Below are 24,599 nucleotides of genomic sequence, written 5' to 3' on the forward strand. Positions count from 1 at the left end.
AAAATTCTTATATATCATTGAGTGATTCCCATGTCCTAGTAGCTTGTCTGCACTGCTTAGAGAACTTTATGCCAACTGTATGATTACCCCCAGATCGTTTTCCTTCTCCAGTACCTTTAGTGGTGTAGTATTCTGGGATTACTGCTTTCCATATGCAGTACCTTGCATTTTTCTCTGTTAAACTTCAATTGTCATTTCTCAGTTGATTTGGATAATTTATCTTGCACCATCATGCCCTGATTTATATTATTAATCAACTTGCCGATCTTCATATCATTTGCAGACTTTGACTTTAAACTTGATATGGCTTCATCAATATTATTTATAATTATGCAGTTCATAAATATCATAAATAAATATGGAATTCATCACTATCATAAATAAATATAATTCGGTGAAGAATCCATAATGCAGGTCTGCAATTCTTAACAGTTGTGACTTAGTTGACTAAAATTAATTATTTATGTAAGCCCAACATCACATCTCCTTTGTTGCCCTTTTCTTTTTTTGCCTATACTGTCAATCAGGTATAATACAGAACAATATCTTAATTACCTGGATTGGACAATAGACCTTACTGGTTCGATTAATGTGATAATAACTGTGAATGCAAATTCTATATTCTGGTATAATGCAAGACATCAGAATGGCCAAAAACTGTAAGACTCCATAACTGCAAAATAGATTTATAACACTGAACCAGCCTAACATCCATTATGCAAACATTCAGGGCTGCAAGTTCTGAATGTTTGCATAATGGATGTTAGGCTGGTTCAGTGTTATAAATACTGATCTCACCATCATCTCTAAAATGGTACATAGAAACCTGCAATGTATATAAGGACTAGGCAGTCAGTGACAATAGGGCCATTTTGTTGATACCGACACTGACTGCCAACCCCCTAATGCTGATAACTCTGTACAAAAAAAATGTCTGTCTGAAGCCACCTTTCCAAAAATCTGGCACAAAGTGCTACTCAAAATTATACATAAAATACATGACAAACAAGAAACTGATCCTAACTCATGTCAACCAATTGCCCTTGTTCAAGTGTTCAAGAAAAATGTATGAAAGAATTATAGCCCAAAGAATAACTGAAATTCTTGTGGCTCAGTATACCTAGGCACCTAAATAATTTGGCTGCTGGTGGGATCGGGCACTGAGATTTCCCTCTACAAGATCTTGGAAGCCTGCAATACAATGTAAAAATATGTGCTAGACACTTTTATTGACCAACAAGATGTATTTGACTAGCTTTAGTCATACGGCACCCTAAAGTGTCTGTGGAAGAACCATTGCTCAACAGAAATTTACAAAATTATTCAACAGTATTTTGCTGAACACAAAGTAATTGTACAAAACAGTATCACAGAATTGAAAGAACTAATTTGGTATTAGTTTTGGTATTAGCAAGCATTGTAAGGATAGCAGAGATATTGTGTCACTCAGACTTATGCGATGCTGAATTTGAATTTGGGGAGAACAATGTATACAAGGAAGGAAGGAAGGACAGACAAGACAGGAGAGGTGGAGAGGTTATGCTCTTAGTTAAGAAGCATGTTAAATCTAAGGCAGTGCATCCAGTCAACATGGGTGAACAGTGTAGTGGTGAATCAGTTTGGTTTGATATAAGTGCTGGGAAAACAAAATTGAGAGTAGGAGTGTACTATAGGCCTAATGACTGTGATGAGTATACCAAACGGCTATGCAGAGAAGTAGAGTGGGCCAATTAATCAGAATGTCTTATAATTGGGGATTTTAACTTTACAGATGTTGACTGGAATTTGTGAATTGGTCTCTCATGCACTAGCAATATTTTAATAGATTTATTGGATGACCGTTTTGTACAGCAACATTTTAGAGAGACAACAAGAGGAAGCAATAGCCTTGATCTGGTTATCTGCGATGATTCTTCGTGCATTAAAAATCTGCAGTTAAAAGGCCCACTGGGTTGACAGTGATCACAGTGTACCAATGTGGAATGTTAATTAAAGACATAATTACTGTAAAGGGAAAGGCTTTTGCTTTTTTAAGAGTGACTGCAGTGATCTCAGATAGTTTTAAAATTCTATGCAGTGGGATCAACTGATGGTGTTACTAACAGCAAATTCTAAATGGGAAGCATTCAGAGAAGTAATCATAGAAGCTACTATGCTTTTCATGCAAACGAAGGTTTAGACCTAAATGGTTGTTAGATGAACTATTGAGATATGGCACAGAAGAAAAATGCATGCGATGCATATAAATTATCAGGTGATAGAGAAATCTATAAAGTCACAAAGGAGGCTAGTGCAACTAAGGCAGGTTATGAGAAGTCTCTGGAAAAGAATGCAAGAAGTAAAAGCAGCAGAAACTTCTATGCTTACATTAGCACTAGAATGGAGGGGTTGAATCACTTTGGGACAATTGATGTCAGTGGGTTAACTGTTGATGACTCTGCTCAGGTTGTTGACAAATTGAATAGGCATTTTGCATCTACATTCACATATGAGGAATTCTCTAGGATAGGTGATGCCAGAAGTTTATCAAATTTTGATGGGGAATTAAATGACTTTGTAATAACTGAAAGGAAAATGGAAGAGAAATTATTGAAGCCAAACATAAAGGACACCTGGGGTGGATGTTATCTATCCAGTTTTGTTAAGGGAGGCAGTAAAGGAAGTAAGCAAACTCAGAAACAGCACTAGCATTTGTGGTGCCTGAGGCAAAACCTTGTAATGGTGACTACTTCATATCGTATCTTAACACACCTATATATGCAGTAGCACATCAAGCATTTCGGTTTGCGGAGTTAACGCGGAGAAAATTATTAACGACTTAAAACCCTCGCAAAAGTCCATGCTCCCACAAAAATGCATCTGTACTCTGCCTGTTAGCTTACTGTCTGTTTTTGAACCTTTAAATGAAAGCATTTAACAAAAATAGTTTTTTAATAATTTCTCAACGATTCTGCACTCTACATCATTAAGGGATCATGGATTACTGTACCTGTTGCTGTGGTATAGTTGTATAATTGTAGATAGTGTGAACCTAACAATACAATAAATAAGAAAAGGTATTTTGTATTTGGGGTAGAGAGAAAGTAGAAATTTGATATTGAATGTTAAATGTAAAACATATTTTAGGCAGCACCTGTGGCAAGTGCCTCACTTGCACACCCCTAGTGCTGGGCCTGAGCAAACCCTTAGCCATAATTATGGGAGCATCCTCCTTGGACCCATGAGGCAGGGGCAGTCCCCATGGACTGGAGATGTGCAAATGTATTCCCAATTCTTAAAGGGGAATCAAAAGGTGACATGAGTAATTACAGACCTGCTAGCTTACTGTCTATAATTGATGCCGCCAACTCTGACCAATTATAACTTTATGTTTATAAAGTTATAATTGGTCAGAGTTGGCAGCATCAATTATGGATAGATTTCCTGACCACAGAGGCCTTTTTTAGTGAGCTTACTGTCTGTTCCAGGAAAGAAAAAAATGGCATCATTGGTTATAGATGTAATGCAGGACCATATGGTTAAGAATGCAATTATACTGCAGTCACAGAATGGATTTGTTAAGGGGTGGCCTTGTTTAGCTAATGTAATAGATTACTATGATACAGTAACCAAGGAAAGGAACTGTTGCAAAAAATAATTTTGATATCATATACATGGATTTCAGGAATGATTTTGATAGTGATGCACATGAAAGACTTCTGCACAAACTAGAGCAATGTGACATTAAGGGCAAGTTACTGCTATGGAAAACGGGATGGTTAAGTGGAAGAAGACAGAGTGGTTATCAGTGAATGTTGCCCTTTGTTAACTAATGTTATTAGTGGAATCTCCTGGGGTTCAGTTCTGGGACCATTGTTTTTTCAATATTTATTAATGATATTGATGGTGGTATATCCTGTTTAATGTCTAAGTTTGCAGAAGATACATAGGTTGGAAGGGTGGTTGATGATAGTAATCAGGATGAACTACGGCAACAAGATCTAGGAAAATTGGGTTGATGGGCTGAGAAATGGCAGTTGAAGATTAACATTGACAAATGAAAGCTACTGGGATTATGGGTAGCAGTAATCCCAGAGTAACTTATCAGGGCGCCTCCGTAGCCAGGTGGGAAGGAGCAGTAGTGCGTATCACATGCTTCTTGATTAGACCGGGGTTCGAGCCCGTCACCACCAAATACGGAAGATACGGAAAGGTCAGGGAATGACCACTGCATATCCCGGAGCAATATGGCCTTAGTTGCTAATGCTCCTAAAAACCAAAACAACAACAACATAACTTATCAACTGTGTGGTATTCAAGGCAGTTGAAAATGAAAAAGATCTGGCAGTAATTGTGCACTCAGATATGTAATTGTCTGAGTAGTGCAGACATTCTGTCAGGACAGCTCATGGGGTTTTGTCAATCATATACAGAAACCTTGCTGGCAGGGATAAGGAGGTGATTATCCCTTTGTGAAAGTGAAGGTGATTATCCCGCATCTTGAGTATTGTATATAGGTCTGGAGACCTCACTTTAGGAAGGGTGTAGATCTGCTGGAACAGGCGCAGAGTGGCACACTATGGCCATAGATGCCAATGTGCTTAAAAATTCCCAAACAAACAGATGCAGAGAAAGGCAACCAGATTGGTGAAGGGATAAAAGGGTGCTCTTTCCAAAAAGGCTTCAGTTATGCAAATTGCAGCTTCTGGACTATGGCACCTGCAGGATGATCTGATTGAGGTGTTAAGGATTTGAATGGATTGAGTAAGCCAAATGTTAATGCCATTCTTCCTTTTGCTAAGACTGCACACTTATAAGGGGGCATAAATTCAAGTTGAGGAAGGATGGTTGCAGGATAATTGTGTGGAAGTTTGCCATCAGCCAGTGGGTGATTGATTAGCATTAGTAGAGGCATTTGTTGCAAGAAAGCAAGCTTATGCAGCATCAGCCAAAAAAAAAATAAATAAAAATAATAATAATAATAATAATAATAATAAATAAATAAATAAATAAATAAAAAATAACCACTTCCACTTCACCCCTCTGTTCGTTCGAAATACCTGTCCAGCTGAGCCTTAAACTTATTTAGGCTATCAACTTCCACGACAAGGGATGGAAGTCTATTCCACCAACCAACCACCCGCTGGCTAAAGGCAAATTTCCTCACGTCTATCCTACATCTGTCTTTTCTCAATTTGAATTTATGCCCTCTCAGGTGATTATTCTGAGAAAGAGGAATCCCATCAGCATTGAGCATGCTCAAACCATTCAAGGCTTTATACACCTCTATCAGATCACCTCGCTGGTGCCTAGTCCCCAGACACTGTAATTTGCAAAACTTAAGCCTTTTTTCGTAAGAGCACCCCTTTGTTCCATTCACTAATCTTGTTGCCCTTCTCTGTACTCGTTCCAGCATCTCTACATCCTTCTTGAAATGAGGCCTCCAGACCTGTATACAGTACTCTAGGTGTGGCCTGACCATTGCCTTATACAAGGGAATAATCACCTCCTTATCCCTGAAAAGACTAAAGGTTAATATTATTGAATTTTTGTTCTTTATGTAATTTCATGTAGTGCTCACTTTTTGATTATGATCTTCATAATTATACTATAAATAACAATTATCACTATATATTAGTATAACTTTATCTGTAAAAGATTAATTTTTGTCTTAAATTTTGTTTAAGAAGGTGGTGATAAAAGAAATTGTATAAATCAGAGTATTTTTTTCTGGTAAATTGAAGTTAATTGAGAAAGTGGAGTCAATATGGTTGTAGGAACAGGCTTCCATCTGTTGTTGTAGAAGTGGATGGTTTGAATAAATTCAAGGAAGAATTAGACAAATTCTTGGAGGGAATGGATGGGTGAAGTGTGTAATTTTTTTTTGGCTGATGCTATATAAGCTTGCTTTCTTGTATCATATGCCACTACTACTACTAATAGGACAAGCTGGGTTCCATACGAAGACACATGAACTTCCTTTCTGTACCTATCGATGATTTAATGAACATTTTCTTGTAAAGATAAGGAGGTCATAATCCAAATGTATAATGCAATTTTAAAACCCCACTTGGAATATTGTGTTCAAGTGTGGAGACTGCATCTTAAAAATAGACAAACTTTTTTGAAAGGATTAAAAGATGGGCATTGTGCTTGGTAAGATCACCATGAGGGTAACCATAAGAGAAAATACTTGGACCATGTGTGCTGCAGAGTGTGGTTGTCTCCTTAGAGGAAACCTGACTGAGGTGCATATGGCTCTGAGAGGAGAAAGTAAATTGATGAGGGTGAAATTTTTGCTGTTATAAATGATACCCAGCAACTTTAGTATTAGTAGAGACATGTGATGCAAGAAAGCAAGCTTATACAGCATCAGCCAAAAAAAAAAAAAAAAAAAAAAAATTTCCCATTTCACCCATTCGTTCACTCCAAATGTTTGTCTAGTTCTGCCTTGAATCATTGACTTCCACTACAACAGATGGAAGTTTGTTCCAACTATCAAACCACCCACTGGCTAAAGGCAAATTTCTGCACATCTATTCTACAACTTTCTTTCCTCCATTTGAATTTATGTTGTCTCACGTTGAGTAATCTGAGCAAGAGGAAAAATCCCATCAGCATTGAGCTTGCTCAAACCTTGAAAAGGTTTGAGCACTTCAATTAGATCACCTTGCAGGTGTGTAGTCTCCAGAAGCTGCAATTTGCAGGACTTAAGCCTTTCTTGGTAAGAGCAACCCTTTGTTCCATTCACCAATCTTGTTGCCCTTCTCTGAACTTGTTCCAGTAGCTCTACATCTTTCCTAAAATGAGGCCTCCAGACCTGAACACAGTACTCAAGGTGTGGCCTGACCATTGCTTTATACAAAGGGTCAGTCACCTCCTTATCCCTGCTAGTAAAATTTCTGTATATCATTGACAAGACACCATGAGCTACTATTGCAGTGCATCTGCACTACTCAGAAAACTTCATATCTGACTGCACAATTACCCCAGGTCCTTTTCATTCTCCACTACCCTGAGTTTAGTACCACCCAGTCTATACATTACTCTGGGGTTACTGCTACCCATATGCAGTACTTTACATTTGTCAATTTTAAACTTCAGTTGCCACCTCTCAGCCCATCTACTCAACTTTTCCAGATGCTGTTGCAGTAACATACTATCATTACTGTCATTAACAGCCCTGCCAACCTTCGTATCATCTGCAAACTTAGACATTAACTCTGATATACCTTCATCAATATCATTGATAAATACAGAAAACAATAATGGGACAAACACCGAACCATTGGGGACTCAACTAATAACATTAGTCTAGTGTCCATTGATTACCACTCTCTGTCTTGTCCCACTCAACCATCCTTTTATCCCTTGTAGCAACTTGTCCTTAATGCCATACTGCTCCAATTTGTACAGTAGTCTTCCATGTGCCACATTATCAAAAGCTTTCCTGAAATCCAAGTATATGATATCAAAATAATTTTTTGCATCCAGTTCCTTTGTGATCACATCATAGTGTCCAATCAAATTAGTCATACAAGACTTCCCCTTAACAAATCCATGCTGTGTCTGAACTATGATTGCAATCTTGTCTAGATGGTCCTGCATTGCTTCCTTAACTGCCTCCATTAATTTCCCTGGAACAGAAGTGAAACTAACAGGTCTGTAATTACTCATGTCACCCTTTGATCTCACCTTTTGTGAATTGGGGACAAATTTTCACATCTCCAGTCCATGGAGATGTGCAAATGATCACTGCTGATTACCAGATCAAGAGTATTACCCTCTCTGGTTGCCTCTCAAACATGCTGCTGCAGAAAACAATTATTCAATAAATCCACAAAAGTCTTACTAGTGTGCAAGTGACCAACTCACAAGTTCCAGTCAATATCTGGGAAGTTAAAATCCCCCATTATAAGACATTCTGATTTACTAACCCACTCTATTTCTCTGTACAATTGTTCATTGTACTCATTCGAGTCATTAGGCCTGTAACACACTCCTACTCTTATTTCACAGTGCTTGTGTCACACCAAACTGACTCAACAGTGCACTGTTCATCTGTATCAACTGGATGCACTTCTTTTGATTTTGTTTTTCTTAATTAACTTAATTGATGTAACACCTCCTCCCTATCCTGTCTATCCTTTCTGTACACATTGTACTCCCCAAATTCCAATTCTGCATTCCTAATATCTGTGTGACACCACGTCTCTAATATTCCAACGGTATCCGCCTTTGATGTCTTGACCAACACTTTAAATTCATCAAATTTATTTACTATACTTCTGGCATTGGTATATATGCACGTATTCTTATTCTTAGTTACCCTAACACATCCCATATACCCACCTGTTGCACAATGACTGCCATCAGTCCCTGAAACTCCCAGCACCCCTCACTCCGGCCGCTGCTTATTCTAATAGAAGTAGTGCAAGAATCACCTTCGTCTCTGCCTGCAGCTACTTTTAACCTTTTAGTCTATGAATCCCCCCCCCCCCGAAGCTAGCAGTTTTCCGACCTGCCTAACACTGCCTCGATAGCATCAGCAAATATTCTTGCACCCTCTCTATTTAAGTGTATCCCATCCCTGTAGAAGCAGTCTCTCCTGTTAACAAGCACAGACCACACTGAAACAATTCTACCCCTTGAGCCTTGCACATCCCTCCAGGGCTGAATTGATTGACAAGGCTCTCATCATGTACTCTCAGGCGCCTCCGTAACCAGGTGGGAAGGAGCAACAGTGCGTAGCACACGCTTCTTGATTAGACCGGGGTTTGAGCCCATCACCACCAAATACAGAGGATGTGGAAAGGTCAGGGAATGACCACCGCATATTCCTGGAGCAATATGGCCTTAGTTGCTAATGCTCCTAAAAACCAAACAAACAAACATCATGTACTCCCTCCTATTATGTCTGGGCAAAATTGCAGACACTTTTAAATTTAACCTTTAATTTCAAATTTAAAGTGGTTGCACAAGATTTATACCACAGATATCATTCTGAAGAACAATCAGGAAGTATGCAAAATAAAATTCATAAAATGTCAATGCGTAAAACTGTAGGACTTCCATACATTTTACCATTATTGTAAGGAAAACCGTACTTGATTACTACAAATATAGATGTGGTCAATGGATTGGTAAACAGTGCAATCGGCATTTTAATATATTTCGAATTTGAGGACGACGAAACAGTTAAACGAGTATAGATGAAATTTCCTGAGTCGAAAATAGGACATAACCTTTAATCTCATTATAAACAATATGTGAAAGATAAACATTTGCCTAGTCAATCCGTACCTATTATAAAATGATCAACTATGATTCCATTCAAGAACAATAGGAAATTAACATTTAGACGTACACAATTTCCTTTAGTATGTGCTTGTGCTTTGACTATACATAAATCTCAAGGAGGGACCTTCGACGAAGTTGTATATAATTATGAGAAAGATCATCAACAGCAACTTGTATACGTGGCGTTATCTTGAGTGACCTCATTGCAAGGTTTATATTACAAATCCCCACGACGATTTCACATTTCACCATGGCAAAGCTACTAGTAATATAGAACTTCTTGCTGAACTAGATCACTTGAAAAATAATAAGCTACCATCTCTACAGGATGAACTGCAAGATTTCGTACAAAGTGTTATATCTATATCGTCAATGAACGAACAAAATTTACAGGCCCATGTTAGAGATATTGAAATGGACACAAAATCTTGCAGCAATCCAAAATATTGATATTAAGTGAAACATGGTTGGATAATGATGAATATATATATTACTTAAACCATTCCAATGTGTGACTCAATTTAAAAGGTCCGATGTTCGTAGTGGTGGTGTTGCAATATATCAACATGAAGGTTCAACTATCATCAGTACACCACATATCTTTGCACAACATAACAGCAGCAGTATCAGATGAAATTGGAGACATTTGTGGATCTTTATGCAGATTCAATAGTGAATCTATTTTCATCGTTGCCATATACATCACTCCAGGGATGTCATTAGATATAATTCAAAAATTCATAAACAAGAATTTGATGCCGTATTCCACTGAAGGTGCAAAATTATTGGAAGAGCCACTGGATCATATACCTATAGTTCTCATTGGTGATTTCAATCTAGAATTAAATCATGAGGTTGGAAAGAAGTTTTGTAAATTTATGAAAGATATCTTCAATTCAGATATTAAGTCACACTTTAGTAAATACTACACGTAATGGAACGACAATTGATGGAGTATTCGCTTGGGAATTAAAATAATTTTAGTGTCAAAATTATAATCTTATTTCAGTTACAATAGACCAATAATTTTAGTGTTATTATTATATATTTTATACAAATTATTTCCTTGTACACTAGTACAAGGAAAAATTCCATTCATTGTATTTCATTGTACTGAAAAATAATGCAGTAATACTTTATTTATTTTACTGTACCAGTTTCATAATGAGTTCCTGCAGTAAAGATGTTTTTAACGGCTGTCGCTGTGACATTATCACTGTCAGTCTCAGAGTAGCAGCAACTCATCATGTACCTCGTACATAATTTTTTTTATTTGTTTTATTTATTTATTTTATTTTATCACTTTCTTAATTGCTATATTTTATTTTATTTATTATTATTTTTTTTAGTACACCTATCTACCTTCCAATCCTATATTTTCCTCCTCCCTTCATTTACTGGGCACTCTCACTGAAACCCGAAGACTTATGTAAGAGACCCAAAAACCATGATTTTATTTTGTACAGAAGATGGTCCACATCCTCATGGCACGGATGGGAGTTACCCACCAGATTTTAAGGTGAATTTTGCTGGCTGATTGCTAAGAGGCCAGTCGTACAACATGAGGAAAGATGGGTGTAGGATAGATATGCGGAAGTTTGCCTTTAGCCAGTGGATGGTTGATTGCTGGAACAAACTTCCATCTGTCGTTGTAGAAGTTGATAGCTTAAATAGATTCAAGGCAGAACTTGACAAATATTTGGAACGAGTGGATGGATGAAATGAATGGTTTTTTTTTTTTTTTTTTTGGCTGATGCTATATAAGCTTGCTTTCTTGTATCATGTGCCTTTGCTAATGCTAATAACATGTCACTAAGTGCACAACATACATGATTGACTTTACAGAGATGCTCAACATAAACATGATGCAAGATTGAGAGAATCCTTAGGAACTGCTGTAACAAAGCTACACATGTCTGTACTTCAAAGAGCAGAAACTGCCTTTCAATAAATTGTTTGATTTAGATTCACACAGAGTTCTACCTTTCCTACTTCCTATAACTGTAATTTGCAACCATAACAAAAGTGAGAGCACCTCTTAAAGAATGGGACCAAAGAGTGAAAATTAATTATTATTTCATTTATTATTATTTTTTTTTAAAGTAAAATTTTGAAGAGGTTCTGGATTTGAGGTTTTACTGCATTTTCTGGTTTCCTCTGATGATTATTAGGAAATTATACAAAACAAATATAATTTGCATTACAGATTACAAAAATGTATAAAGAATATGAAATATTACTTTGCGGCTTGCTCTTTTCTGTTTTATAAGTATAGTTCATTTATAAATTCTGTATAAATTCATATAGATTTTATTATTTTCATTTTAGCATGGCATATGGAACTGAATATGGCATTGTGATTGTAGACATTATTCAGAAAACATGTCTTCTCAGTATGGCAACATCAGATCTGTATGGTGAGTACGTCATATAGTAGTATAATACCATTTTAAAGAAAAATTAAATTTAAAAGCAGGAATATTTTGAGTGTGTTATGCTCATCTTATTGAATAAGAAATATAAATTTGCTTAATTTACTAATAAATTTACTTTATCTGCAGCAGTTATGATGCTTTCCACATGGTGCATGAAAGAAGCATATATTTATTGAAGGACTTATGTCCATTTTATATAGAACAGCAGAAAAAATACAGAAAGGCATTGATCTTTCAAAATGAGCTACTACCACCACGGGTTTCCATATGTTGTGCTACTAATAATTAATACTCCTCAAAAAGAAAAGTATAATCTGGTAGGAAGGTGGGAGCTTCTCTTCTTGAAAAGCTTGTTATGCTATCAGAATCAAAACTGTGGATAACATCCTCATTGGAAAAAGGTCATTAATATGCAAGAGGAAATGACACCAGCATTAATTGAAGATAGGGAACCATCAACCATCCCTCACAGGACCAGAGAGAAAATTGGATACCCAGTTTTAAAAAACAGACAGAAATCCATAAGATGGAAGCTTGTTTAGAAGACCTTTATGCCAAACACTATCAAAAAACCTTTGAAATATCATGAGCAATTGCTTGAGTTTCGCTAAACGTTTCCATCGGATTTGTCCAAAGATGAGTAGCACAAGCCAATACGGTGCCATCTGGGTGGCAGATACCACCACCCATATGGCACCATTTTGAAGCTTATTGGCTTCTCATTGGTGGGTGGGCAGGTACCCTGTTATTGCAATAGCAATAACCCAGTTATGAAATATAACTCCACATTATGAGAGATGTCTGATGGTGTGCGTGGAGTTATACTTCATAACCGATGAGAACCCAATAAGCTTTGAAATAGTGCTGTCTTGGAGGTGGTACTCGCCGAGAATAAGTATCATTAATCTTCTCCATAGGTGAAGTGTTACTTATTCAAGGTAGTGCAATACCATGGAAACTCATTGCGAAGGTATTCACAATATGAGATATAATCAAATGATGCATGAAAACTACCTTGGTAGTAGAAATGATGTGTGTGCATTGCCCATGCATAAATAAATTCCTTCATACTCTTAGGCATTTAGCCAAGAAATAGCTTTTGCTTTACAATTCTTGAAAATTGCCCTGATCTGGCTCCAAATGACTATTATTTGTTCAGAAAACTGAAGTCTCATATTCATGGGCTCATTTTAAAGGTGATGAAGAACCAGCCTTTTCACAGCTAAAAGCAGCTGTGAAAGGCTGGTTTGATGTCAAACCTGAAAAAAATTTTTTGAAGGATTAAATTCTGCATATTAAATACAATAAGTGTATTAAACTTTGGGGTAAATGGATTAAAAAAAATACAGAATTCACAGAATTTTGCACCTGTGACTTTTATACTCCATCCTCAAACTTTTTAACTATCCTTCATATGATTCTAAGATGAATTGTGGGGTGGCTGCAGGATAGGAAGCAGAAAGTTGTGATTAATGATTACTCTCCATATTGAGCTAATATTAGACTTGGTTTTTCCCACTGATCAGTTTAGGGACTATTGTTGTTGCTGATTTTCTTAAATGACATTATCAGAGTAAAGAGCATGATATCAAAATTTACAGATGATGAAAATACAGGGGAAGTGGTTAATGACTGGCAGCAAGCAGCAGGCCCTTCAGAACAACTTAGACTTCAAAGAATGGTTATAGAAGTGGCAGTTACCTTTTAATGCAACAAAATACAAGATCTTACACTTGAGGAATTTTACAGCGTTCTGTGTCACATAATATCATAGTGGAATTGCATTAACATTCCAGTGCCGCTCTGCATAAGATACAACACACGTCTACACTTGAAAATGGTTGATATTGTTGTTCATACTTGTACCAAAATGCACAAATGCAAATAGTTGTTCTCAATTTAGTACAATTATTTTTGATAAGCCATGCATTGAAGATACTTCTAAGGATTACACACAACCGAGTTTATAAAATATTTTTTTACACTTGAGGAATAGTAACCCCCAAATAAGTTATACACTTGGTGGGATTGAATTAAAAACAGTAGAGGAAGAAAGGAATTTTTGATTTACAAAACAGGTTGATATGAGGTTCTCTGAGCAGTGTGGACTGGCAGGAAGGAAGAGCCATGATGTACTATCAATAATGTACTGAACATTTGCTTGTAGAGATAGAGGCCATAATCCCATAATGTGCTTCTGTCTGTTTATGATTGGTAAAACGCAATCACAAATAGATAGCATTACAAGTTATTAGCATTAGTAGAGGTATACAATGCAAGAAAGCAAGCTTATGCAGCATCAGCCAAAAAAAAAAAAAAATCTCCCATTTCACCCGTTTATTCATTCCAAATGCCTGTCCAGCTCAGCCTTAAATTTATTTAGGCTATTAGATTCCACAATAAAAGATGGAACCCTGTTCCACCAATCAACTACCTGCTGGCTAAAGGCAAATTTCTGCACATATATTCTACAACTATCTTTCCTCAATTTGAAACTGTGCCCCCTCAGGTTCTTAGTCTGAGCAAGAGGAAGAATCCCTTCAGCATTCAGCTTGCTCAGCCCATTCAAGACCTTATACACCTAAACCAGATCACCTCGCAGGCGTTGCAATTTGCAGAACTTAAGCCTTTCTTGGTAAGAGCACACCTTTGTTCTTCTCACCAATCTTGTTGCCCTTGTTTGTACTCATTCTAGCAACTCTACATCCTTCCTAAAATGAGGCCTCCAGACCTGTATGCAGTACTTTAAGTGTGGCCTGACCGTTGCCTTGTATAACAGGATAATCACCTCCCTGTCCCTGCTAGCAAAATTCCTATATATCATTGACAAGACTCCGTGACCTGCCCTGGCCGCCTGTCTGCACTGCTCAGCAAACTTCATCTTTGACTACACAATTACCCCAGGTCTTTTTCACTTTCCACTTCCCTGAGTGTAGCACCACACAGTTGGTACGTTTCTCTTTGGTTATTGCTACCCATATGCAGTACTTTGCATTTGTCAATGTTAAACTTCAGTTGTGACTTTTCAGCCCATTTTCCCAACTTATCTTGATCCAGTTGGAATAGTATACCATCTTTACTGTCGTTAACAACCCTGCCAACCTTTGTATCATCTGCAAACTTGGACATTAAACCTGATATACCTTCATCAATATCATTGATAAATATACAAAAAAAAACAATGGGCCCAACACTGAACCCTGGTGAACCCCACTAATAACATCTGTCCACGAAGATCAGTGTCCATTGATTACCACTCTCTGTCGTCTCCCACTCAGCCATCCCTTTATCCATTGTAGCAACTTACCCTTAATGCCATACCTCTCCAATTTGTACAGCAGTCTTCCATGTGCAACAGTATCAAAAGCTTCCCTGAAATCCAAGTACAGGCATACCTCGGTTAACGTTACCTCTGATAACGAAGCCTCGATATAACGAAGTCGGCAATTTCAAGCCCCATTTAACATAAAAAAATATTCCAATTTAAGACCAACGCCCGACAATCATTCGATTGGTGACTGACGGCGACTCGTTACGTATTCCCGAGCTGTGGGCGTGTCTGTTATAACAGTTTTGCGCGTGAATCGTATAATTTAGTTGTTGTTTACATGATTTGACGTTGTTTCAGTGTGGCGCATTGCAATAATCGACGTAGGTTCTTTGTAGCATTACATAACGTAGATTTTGTAAATTTTAATAGAAATATTTTTGTTTTAGTTAATTAAAATGTCAGAATCAAAGAAAAGAAAAGCAATTTCTTTGGAAACTAAACTAAATATCGTACGACGTGTTGAAAGCGGCGAAAGAAAATCCGATGTGGCACATTCTTTAGGATTAGCGCAATCAACTTTAACAACCATACTAAGTCAATCAGAAAAAATAAAACAGTCTGCTCAGAATTGTACAGATGTTACAGCGGCAAAATTAACTCGCTTAAGGAATCCAATTTTATAAAAAATGGAGAAAATGTTAAGTTTGTGGATAGATGATATGTCACAACGTCATATGCCTTTAAGTCAAATGGTGATTCAAGAAAAAGCATTATTTTTGTTTAATCACCTGAAATCTAAACAAACTGAAGAAATTACGGAAACCTTTAGGGCTTCTCGTGGTTGGTTCGAGAAATTTAAAAAAACGGGCCAGGATTCATAGTGTAAAATTAACAGGAGAAGCTGCAAATAAGTTTCCAGAAAAACTAAAGGAAATAATTGAACGTGAAAATTTTCCACCAAATTTGGTGTTCAATGTTGACGAAAGCGGTTTGTTCTGGAAACGGCTACCAACAAAAAGCTTCATTTCTATTGAAGAAAAATCAGCTGCTGGGTTCAAAGCAGCCAAAGACCGTTTAACGTTACTCTTTGGATCAAATGCCTCTGGCGATTATAAATTAAAATTGTTATTAGTTTACCATTCAGAAAATCCGAGGGCGTTAAAAGGTAACATAAAAATGAATTTACCTGTAATATGGAAAGCAAATAGAAAAGCGTGGGTTACCAAGGAGTTATTTACTGATTGGTTTGTTAACCACTTTTGTCCTGAAGTAAAACGGTATTGTCAAAAAAACAACTTTGAAGAAAAAGCTCTTTTGTTGTTAGACAATGCTCCGGGACATCCTACTGATCTTAACACGTTGGACACATGCATTCCTGTCAAAGTTGTGTTTCTTCCAGCAAACACAACTTTCCTGATTCAACCATTGGATCAGGGAGTAATAGCATCATTTAAAGCTTATTATCTGCGTCGAATTTTAAGCAATTTACCTGAACTAGAGTATAAAGAGGAAATGACAGTTAAAACTTTTTGGAAAAACTACACCATTAAAAACGCAATTGAAAACATTGATAGTTCTTCGAAAGAAGTCACTAAGAAATGTTTAAATGGAGTTTGGCGCAAAATATGGCCAGAAGTTGTACTAGAAGAAGAAAATAACATCCAAGAAATTAGAAATGAAGTTATCCAGATGGCTCAATCAATAGGTTTCGAAAATGTCGATGAAGAGGATGTTAGAAATTTATTGAATGCAGAAGATGATGGTTTTTCAGTGGAAGATTTAGAAAACCTTGTTAGCAACGAAGACAAAGATAATGAAGGCGAAGTTAAAGAAGTTCCTGCCGAAAAAGTGTTAACAACCAAAGATTTAAAAAGGTGCTTAAATGACATTGAAAACGTTTTAAATTTTTTTAGTGAAAATGATCCTGATTTAGGAAGAAGTGTTATAGTTAAGCGATCGGTGTTAAATGCAATAACTCCGTATAGGCAAATGTTAAATGAAAGAGAAAAAAAGCATAAACAATCAACTTTAACCTCATATTTTAAAATGTGATTTCACTTTGTGTGTAAGTTGACTGTTTATTTAATAAAACTTTTCTTTGTTCGAAAAAAAGCTTTTCATTTTCTTTAAGTAGGAACGTATCCCTATTCTGGCCATAGTATTTTTACCTCTGAAAACGAAGTTTCGCTTAACGAAGTAATTTCGTGGAACGCATCCTATTCGTTAATCGAGGTATGCCTGTATATGATATCAAAATTATTTTTGGCATTCAGTTCCTTTGTGACCACATCATAGTATCCAATCAAATTAGTCAGACAAGACCTCCCTTTAACAAACCTATGCTGTGTCTTAACTATTACCGCAGCCTTGTCTAGATGATCCTGCAATGCTTCTTTAACCAGTGATTCCATTATTTTCCCCAGAACACAAGTTAAACTAACAGGTCTGTAGTTACTTTTGTCACCTTTTGAACCCCCTTTATGAATTGGTGATACATTTGCACACCTCAAGTCCATGGGGACCTCCCCTGAGTCCAAGGAAGCTCTCATAATTATGGCTAAAGGTTTGCTTATTTCCTTTGCTGCCACCTTTAATATAACTGGATAGATCCTGTTCACCCCAGGTACCTTTCTTATGTTGAACTTCAACAATTTCTCCTCCACTTTGCTCTCAGTTATTACAATATCACTTAGCTCCCTGTTAGTGTTTGATAAACTTCTGGCACTTTCCTCATTTGTGAATGTAGATGCAAAATACTCATTCAGTTTATCAGCTACCTGAGCATGATTATCAATAGTCAACCCATCTATGTTAAGTGGTCCAATCTGGTTTATCTCTTTCCTTCTAGAGTTTCCATAAGTAAAGAACTCTTTGCTGTTTACCTTTGCATCCTTTGCCAAAGATTTCTCTTAAACTGCTTTCGCTTGCCAGACCTCCTTTGTGACTTGATTTCTGACTAGTTTATACCTGCCATAGGCTTCTGTATCATCTGATACTTTATATGCATCCCGTACGTTCTTCTCTGCCAAGAGCCTCGTTAATTCATCTGACATATATTTAGGCCTAAACCTTGAACAGTATTTCTTAGTTGGAATGAAAAGCCTAATAGCGTCCAAAATTAAGTCCCTGAAGGCTTCCCATTTAGAATTCAACATTGGTAGCATCTTCAGTTGATCCCACTGTACAGAATTTAAAACCTGTCTGAGACCGATGTAGTCACCTTTACGAAAGCAAAGGCCCTTCCCTTTATCCTTGATGGTAGTTACATCTTTAAGTAATTCCCACATCAGTACATTGTGATCACTGTCACCCAGTGGTTCCTTTATCTGAAAATTCTTAATGCATGAATAATCACTGCTGATAATCAGATTAAGAGTATTACTCCCTCTGGCTGCCTCTCAAACATGTTGCTGTAGAAAACAGTCATCCAATAAATACACAAGTCTTGCTAGTGTATGAGTGACCAACTCACAAGTTCCAGTCAATATCTGGAAAGTTAAAATCTCCCATTATAAGACATTCTGATTTACTGGCCCACTCTATTTCTCTGCACAATTGCTCATTATACTCATCAGATTCATTAGACCTACAACACACATCTACTCTCATTTTTACTTTCCCAGTGCTTATTTCACACCAAACAGACTGAACACTGCATTATCCACCAACATCAGTTGGATGCACTTCCTTAGATTTTGTTTTTCTTAACTAATAGCATAACCCCTCCTCCCTTCCTGTTCTGTCTATCCTTCCTGTACACATTATACTCCCAAATTCCAACTCTGCACTGCCTATATCTATGTGACACGCATCTCTGATATCCCATGTAATATCTGCCTTTGATGTCTTGACTAGCACTTCGTGCTCATGAAATTTATTAACTATACTCCTAGCATTGGTGTACATGCAAGTATACATGCACCTGTTCCTACTCTCAGCCACCCTAACACAGCCCATGTATTTACTTGTTCCACTATGACTCCCAGCAGTCCTGGAAATCTGTTGCCTTGCTTTCCAGGCTGCTGCTCATTCTAATAGAAGCAGGCTGCTGCTCATTCTAATAGAAGCAATGTAAGAATCACTTTTGCCTCTGCCTGTGGCCGCTGTTAACCTTTTAGTCTGTATATCGTATCCCCCCACGCTAGCAGTTTTCTGACCCACCTAACACTGCCTTGATAGCATCAGCAAATATTCTTGCACCCTTTCTATTTAAGTGTACCGCATCCCTGTAGAAGCAGTCTCTCCGGTCAACAAGCACAGACCAGGCTGAAAAAAATTCTTCCCCTTGAGCTTTGCACAATCTCTCCAGGGCCAAATTTGTTGACATGGCTCTCATCATATACTCCCTCCTATCGTGTCTGGGCAAAATTGCAGACGCTTTCACATTCAACCCTAACTCGCAACTTTTTCAACATTGATCTGTACTTGTTGAGTAAATCAGCAGATCTCTTACTCTTAATGTCATTAGTTCCAACGTGTACAACAACATCACCTTTTGTGCCCTTAAAAGATATCTGCTCTACAATGTCATCATCTTTTGTCCCTGGCAGACATACCCTGGTCCTGTTCCACCTATCCTTCTTGCATAGTATATGGCTAAGACTTATTGAATAATGCTAGATGCTGGCAAGGCACCATTTAGTGTATTCTATTTAGAATCGGTACCGATTTTTAGGCTATGTTTATGTACAAATTCCTTATTAATTTAAATTATTTTTTACTGTAGACAGATGTAATTGTTTTGGAATCAAGGTACATATATCTAGCTATTTGGCTTTTTAGATAAAATAATTTATAACATCTAATTTAAATTTATTCCAGCTGTCTAGCATAAATAAATGTGTGTGTACACAACACACATGCACATATATAAAATAGATATATACAACCAGACATAACTAAGTTATTAACCTCAGGAACTTTAAAAGACTGAAGAAGATTATTCAATTACTGAACTTGACATTACCAGTAGGCTGTTCAAAAACAGTTACTCTTGTTTTGATTAATAAACAAAGCAATGAATGATACAAAAACTAATTTTCATAAAGAAACCCTGATTACTTCCCTGTTGATGATGATTTGTACATCATAATTTATCCCAGTAATCCCCAGCATGCATGGCAACAGTTGCTAAAAACTAGCATGCCAGTCATATATATTATGTATATATTTATGCATTCTAGGTTTTCTGGGATATTCTCACTGAGATGTAAATTTTTCTTTTTCATTCAATAGTTTTCCAACCTATATACATACCTAATTACATATTCATTATGATCATACAGTTTAACTGTCTTGGCAGTGGCATCAATCCATAAATCATGTTTATTGCTTATTGAAACACCTTCATGAATCTATCAAAATACATAAGTTATATGTATTTTGATAGATTCATGAAGATTTATTGTGTTATATATATATATATATAACACAATACAAGTGGAAAGAAAAAAATGTTTAGTGAAAAAATGATACAGAAAAAAGGTATGGATGGATATGAGTTTTGAAATAAAAAAATAGGTCATGGAAGTTACATCTTTAAGTGCAAAGCAGCTTCATAAGAATGTAAAGTAAAACATAATGCATTTTTAAATTAACATAACACATATTTACTGAGTTGGCTTTACATTAGGAACACCACTTTATGTAGGAATGGACTGGTCTCTAACCCTGGTGAAGAGTCAAAGTTGGGAACTGCTGATATAAGATTGTAGTTTGCATGTGTGGAAATCAGTTTTGAATGTCTGCCAATCAATGAAAGACACTCAAAAGTCAAAGTTGAGATCCTTCTGACTTCGAATGTGGAATGATTGCCGGGACAAGACATGCATGTGTCAATATCTGACAACAGCCAAACATGGTTAAGTGCTCCCATTCTGTAGTGTTGTGAGTCTACTATGACCAGCTCAATATCAGTCAAACAACCAGTCAAAGGTTATATGTGGGACAGCCATGTGTGGTCAACACCTGTAGCGAGAATCTTGTCTCATTTTGTAACACAGCAGTGATGCAGCACAGTAGCCCAACTAACCATCCAGTACAATGTAGGAATAGCAAGACCAGTATTCACATGCACTGGATATTACCTTGTTATAGGCTATGGCAGTCAGTGGCCCTCATCACAGGTACTCATGCACACTCTGAGACACAAGAAACCGTTCCTTGCTGGAACACATCAGCACCATACTGGACCAATGACATGTGGAAATTTGTCACCTGATCTGACGAATCCATTTGGAGAAAGCAATATAAGGCCATGTCACTTGGATGCACTGTTGGCGTTTACCAGGCTGGAGGCAGTGGCGCTATGGTTTGGGGGACTGTTTTTGTGGTGTGCTGTGGGTCCTCTGATCATTGTTAATCAACAGCTCGATGGGAATGCCCATCTTTCTATTATCACTAACCATGTATACTCCTTCATGATGACAATGTGTCCAGACAAATCTGGCATCTATCAACAAGACAATGCACCATGCCACAAGACCTGCAGGTTGCAAACTGATTTTAGGAATATGACAATGAATTCTTCATCTTCTAATGGCTGGCCAACTCACCTGATCTCAAACCCAGTCAAACATTTTTAATGTATACTGTAAAAAGATATTCCATGCTATGACCATCCATCTGACAGTGTGCAGGCATTACTGGACACATTGTACAATGCATGGGTAGCACTCCCACACAACACCCTGCAACACCTTGTGAAGTACATGCCAAGACATGTATGGGCTGTATTATGGACAAAAGGTAGCATTGGGAGGTATTAGGTGGGCGCTGCTAATGCAAAGCAAACTCAGTGTATATTTTATACAGTTCTTGTTTTTTTTTTTTATGAAACCACCAAACATGAGAGGTATTAGAACCTATAATACTTAGTACCGTGCTTGGTTTGTAGGTTGAGAAGATGAAAGAAGATATTTGTTGACATTGGACTTCAACTTCTGTAGACTGTAATTTTCAGGAAATACGTATGAAGGAAGACTGTTCCAGAAAACGGCAGTTGAATGAATAAACAAGGAAAATGAAAAGTTGGTCTGCAGGTTTGAAGTTTGACAGTAAATGGATGTTGGCTGGTGGTGGCAAGTTTTCGGATTGTTTTGAAAGAGAGAGCAGGAATAATAGAAGACAATTCAGAAGAACAGTGCCCATGGAAGTATCTGTAGAAAAGGCATGCAGCAGAAACAGTACATCTATGAGACAGAGAATGGAGAGACTCTGTTAGAGAGGAGTCATTAATTAACCTAACTGCCCTCTTCTGAATGGAATCTAGAAGCTTGAGAGAGGTTTTGGGGCCACTGCCCCAGATGTGGGAACAATATTCCATGGTAGGGCAGATTTGCAATTTGTACAGAGTGAACAGCTGTTGGGAAGAAAAGTAACGATGAGAACAAAAGTACATGATGCAGAGGAAGCAATATTTGTAATGTGCTTATGCCAAGAGAGATTAGAAGTCAGGGTAATCCCCAAAAGAGATATATCATCTTGCCTAGAAATCTGAGCATCACCAAAGATAGAAACAGAAGAATCCTTTTTGTGAGATATAAGACTAGACTGAGTTTTAGGATTGAAATCAACTAAGTTGTCTTTGCCCCACTGGAGAATTACCTGGAGATCGGCATTTAAGGATTTGGTTACGGATATTCGTGAAGTTTAAGCTGATTGAGCAGGGCAAGGTTTCTCTAAGTGGAAAATTGAATGCAATGTGCTATCATCGGCAAAACTATGGATAGGATTTCCAGTCAAATGGAAGAAGGTCATTAATATACAAGAGGAAAAGAGTGGGGTAAAGAACTGAATCTTGGGGGACACCAGCATTAGTTGAGAAGTTAGAAGACAGAGAGCCATCTACCATCACCCTCAGTGAGCGATCAGAGAGAAAACTGGATAACCAATTACAAAAAACAGTTGGTAAACCATAAGATGGAAGCTTGTTTAGAAGACTTATGCCAAACACGATCGAAAGCTTTTGAGATGTCAAGAGCAACTGTTTGTGTTTCACCAAACTTTCCCATTGAATTTGTCCATAATTGAGTAATATAAACCAGAATATCGCTAGTGGATCGACACTGATGGAATCCATACTGGCGATCATTGATCAGATGGAAGGTTTCTAGGTAGTTTAACAGTTGGCAGTTAATTGATTTCTCCCTTACTTTAGAAAGAGTACAGCGGCAACCTCCAAGGCAGAATGTGCTGGTCCCACAGGAACTAGTAGTTGTTGGTGACTCTATTGTCAGGGAAATGGGAAACACGGTATGTAAAAAGGATAGGTAGACAGGACCACGGTATGTCTGCCAGGGGCAAAGGTTGAGATGTTGTAGAGCGGATATCATCTTTTAAGGGCACAAAAGATGATTTTTTGTACACATTGGCACTAATGATATTAAGAGTAGGAGACTGGTGGAATTACTTAACAAGTACAGGTCACTGTTGAAAAAAAGCCGTGAATTAGGGTTGAATTTGAAAGTATCTGAAATTCTGCCCAGACATGACAGGAGGGAGTATATGATGAGAGCCTTGTCAATCAATTCGGCTCTGGAAAGATTGTACAAGGTTCAAGGGTAGAATTTTTTTTTCAACCTGGACTGTACTTGTTAACAGGAGAGACTGCTTCTACAGGGATGGGATACGCTTAAATAGAAAGGGTGCAAGAATATTTGCTGATGCTATCGAGGCAGTATTAGGTGGGTCGGAAAACTGCCAGCTTTTGGGGATACAAGGACTAATAGATTAACAGTAGCCACTAGCAGAGGTGAAAGTGATTCTTGCACTGCTTCATTTGGAATGAGCAGCAGCCTCGAAAACAAGATGCAGTGTATTTCAGAGACTGCTAGGAGTCATTGCGGCATAAGTAAACACATGGGTTGTGTTAGGGTAGCTAAGAATAGGAACAGGTGCATGTATACTTGCATATACACCAATGATAGGAGTTTGGTAAATAAATTTGATGAATTTGAGGTATTGCTGAAAACATTAAAGGCAGATATTGGGATATCAGACACGTGGTGTCACAAAGATATAAGGAATGCAGAACTGGAATTTGGGGAGTACAGTGTGTACAGGAAGGATAGACAGGATAGGAAGGGAGGAGGGGTTTTGCTATTAGTTAAGAAACACGTAAAATCCAAGGAAGTGAAGCAGTCGACATCACTGGACAGTGCAGGGTTGAGTCAATTTTGTGTGACAATAGCATTGGGAGATCAAAATTGAGAGCAGGAATGTGTTATAGGCCTGATGAATGTATTAATAAACTGTACAGGGAAATAGAGTGGGCCAGTAAATCAAAGAGCCTTATAATGGGGATTTTAATTTCCTGGATATTGACTGGAATTTGTGGGTTGGTCACTCACACACTAGCAAGGCTTTTGTGGATTTATTGGATGATTGTTTTCTAAATCAGCATGTTCAGGAGGCAACTAGAGAGAGCAATACTCTTGATTTGATTATCAGTAGTGATCCTTCGTGCATCAAGAATCTGCAGATAAAGAAACCACTAGGTAACAGTGATCAGTGTGCTGAAGTGGGATTTACTGAAATAGGTAACTACCATCAGGGGAACAGGCCTCCGTAGCCGAGTGGTCATGAGCGGGAGCGCAGTAGCACACACATACTTT

At 37.5% G+C, this 24,599-nt stretch overlaps 1 protein-coding gene across 1 annotated transcript in view; it reads left to right on the forward strand.

Annotated features, from left to right (window-relative positions):
* LOC150081240 (syntaxin-binding protein 5-like) overlaps positions 1-24,599 on the forward strand; it is a 416,184-nt gene that overhangs the window by 269,374 nt on the left and 122,211 nt on the right. Inside the window, exon 19 of the mRNA XM_090379469.1 lies at positions 11,608-11,630. Within this exon, the coding sequence (XP_090235595.1) occupies positions 11,608-11,630 (23 nt within the window). The remainder of the gene's footprint in view (positions 1-11,607; positions 11,631-24,599) is intronic.

This window comes from Mastigoproctus giganteus, chromosome 8 (genome assembly GCF_048544385.1).
Source record: "Mastigoproctus giganteus isolate SK-2022 chromosome 8, ASM4854438v1, whole genome shotgun sequence".
Taxonomy (NCBI): domain Eukaryota; kingdom Metazoa; phylum Arthropoda; class Arachnida; order Uropygi; family Thelyphonidae; genus Mastigoproctus; species Mastigoproctus giganteus.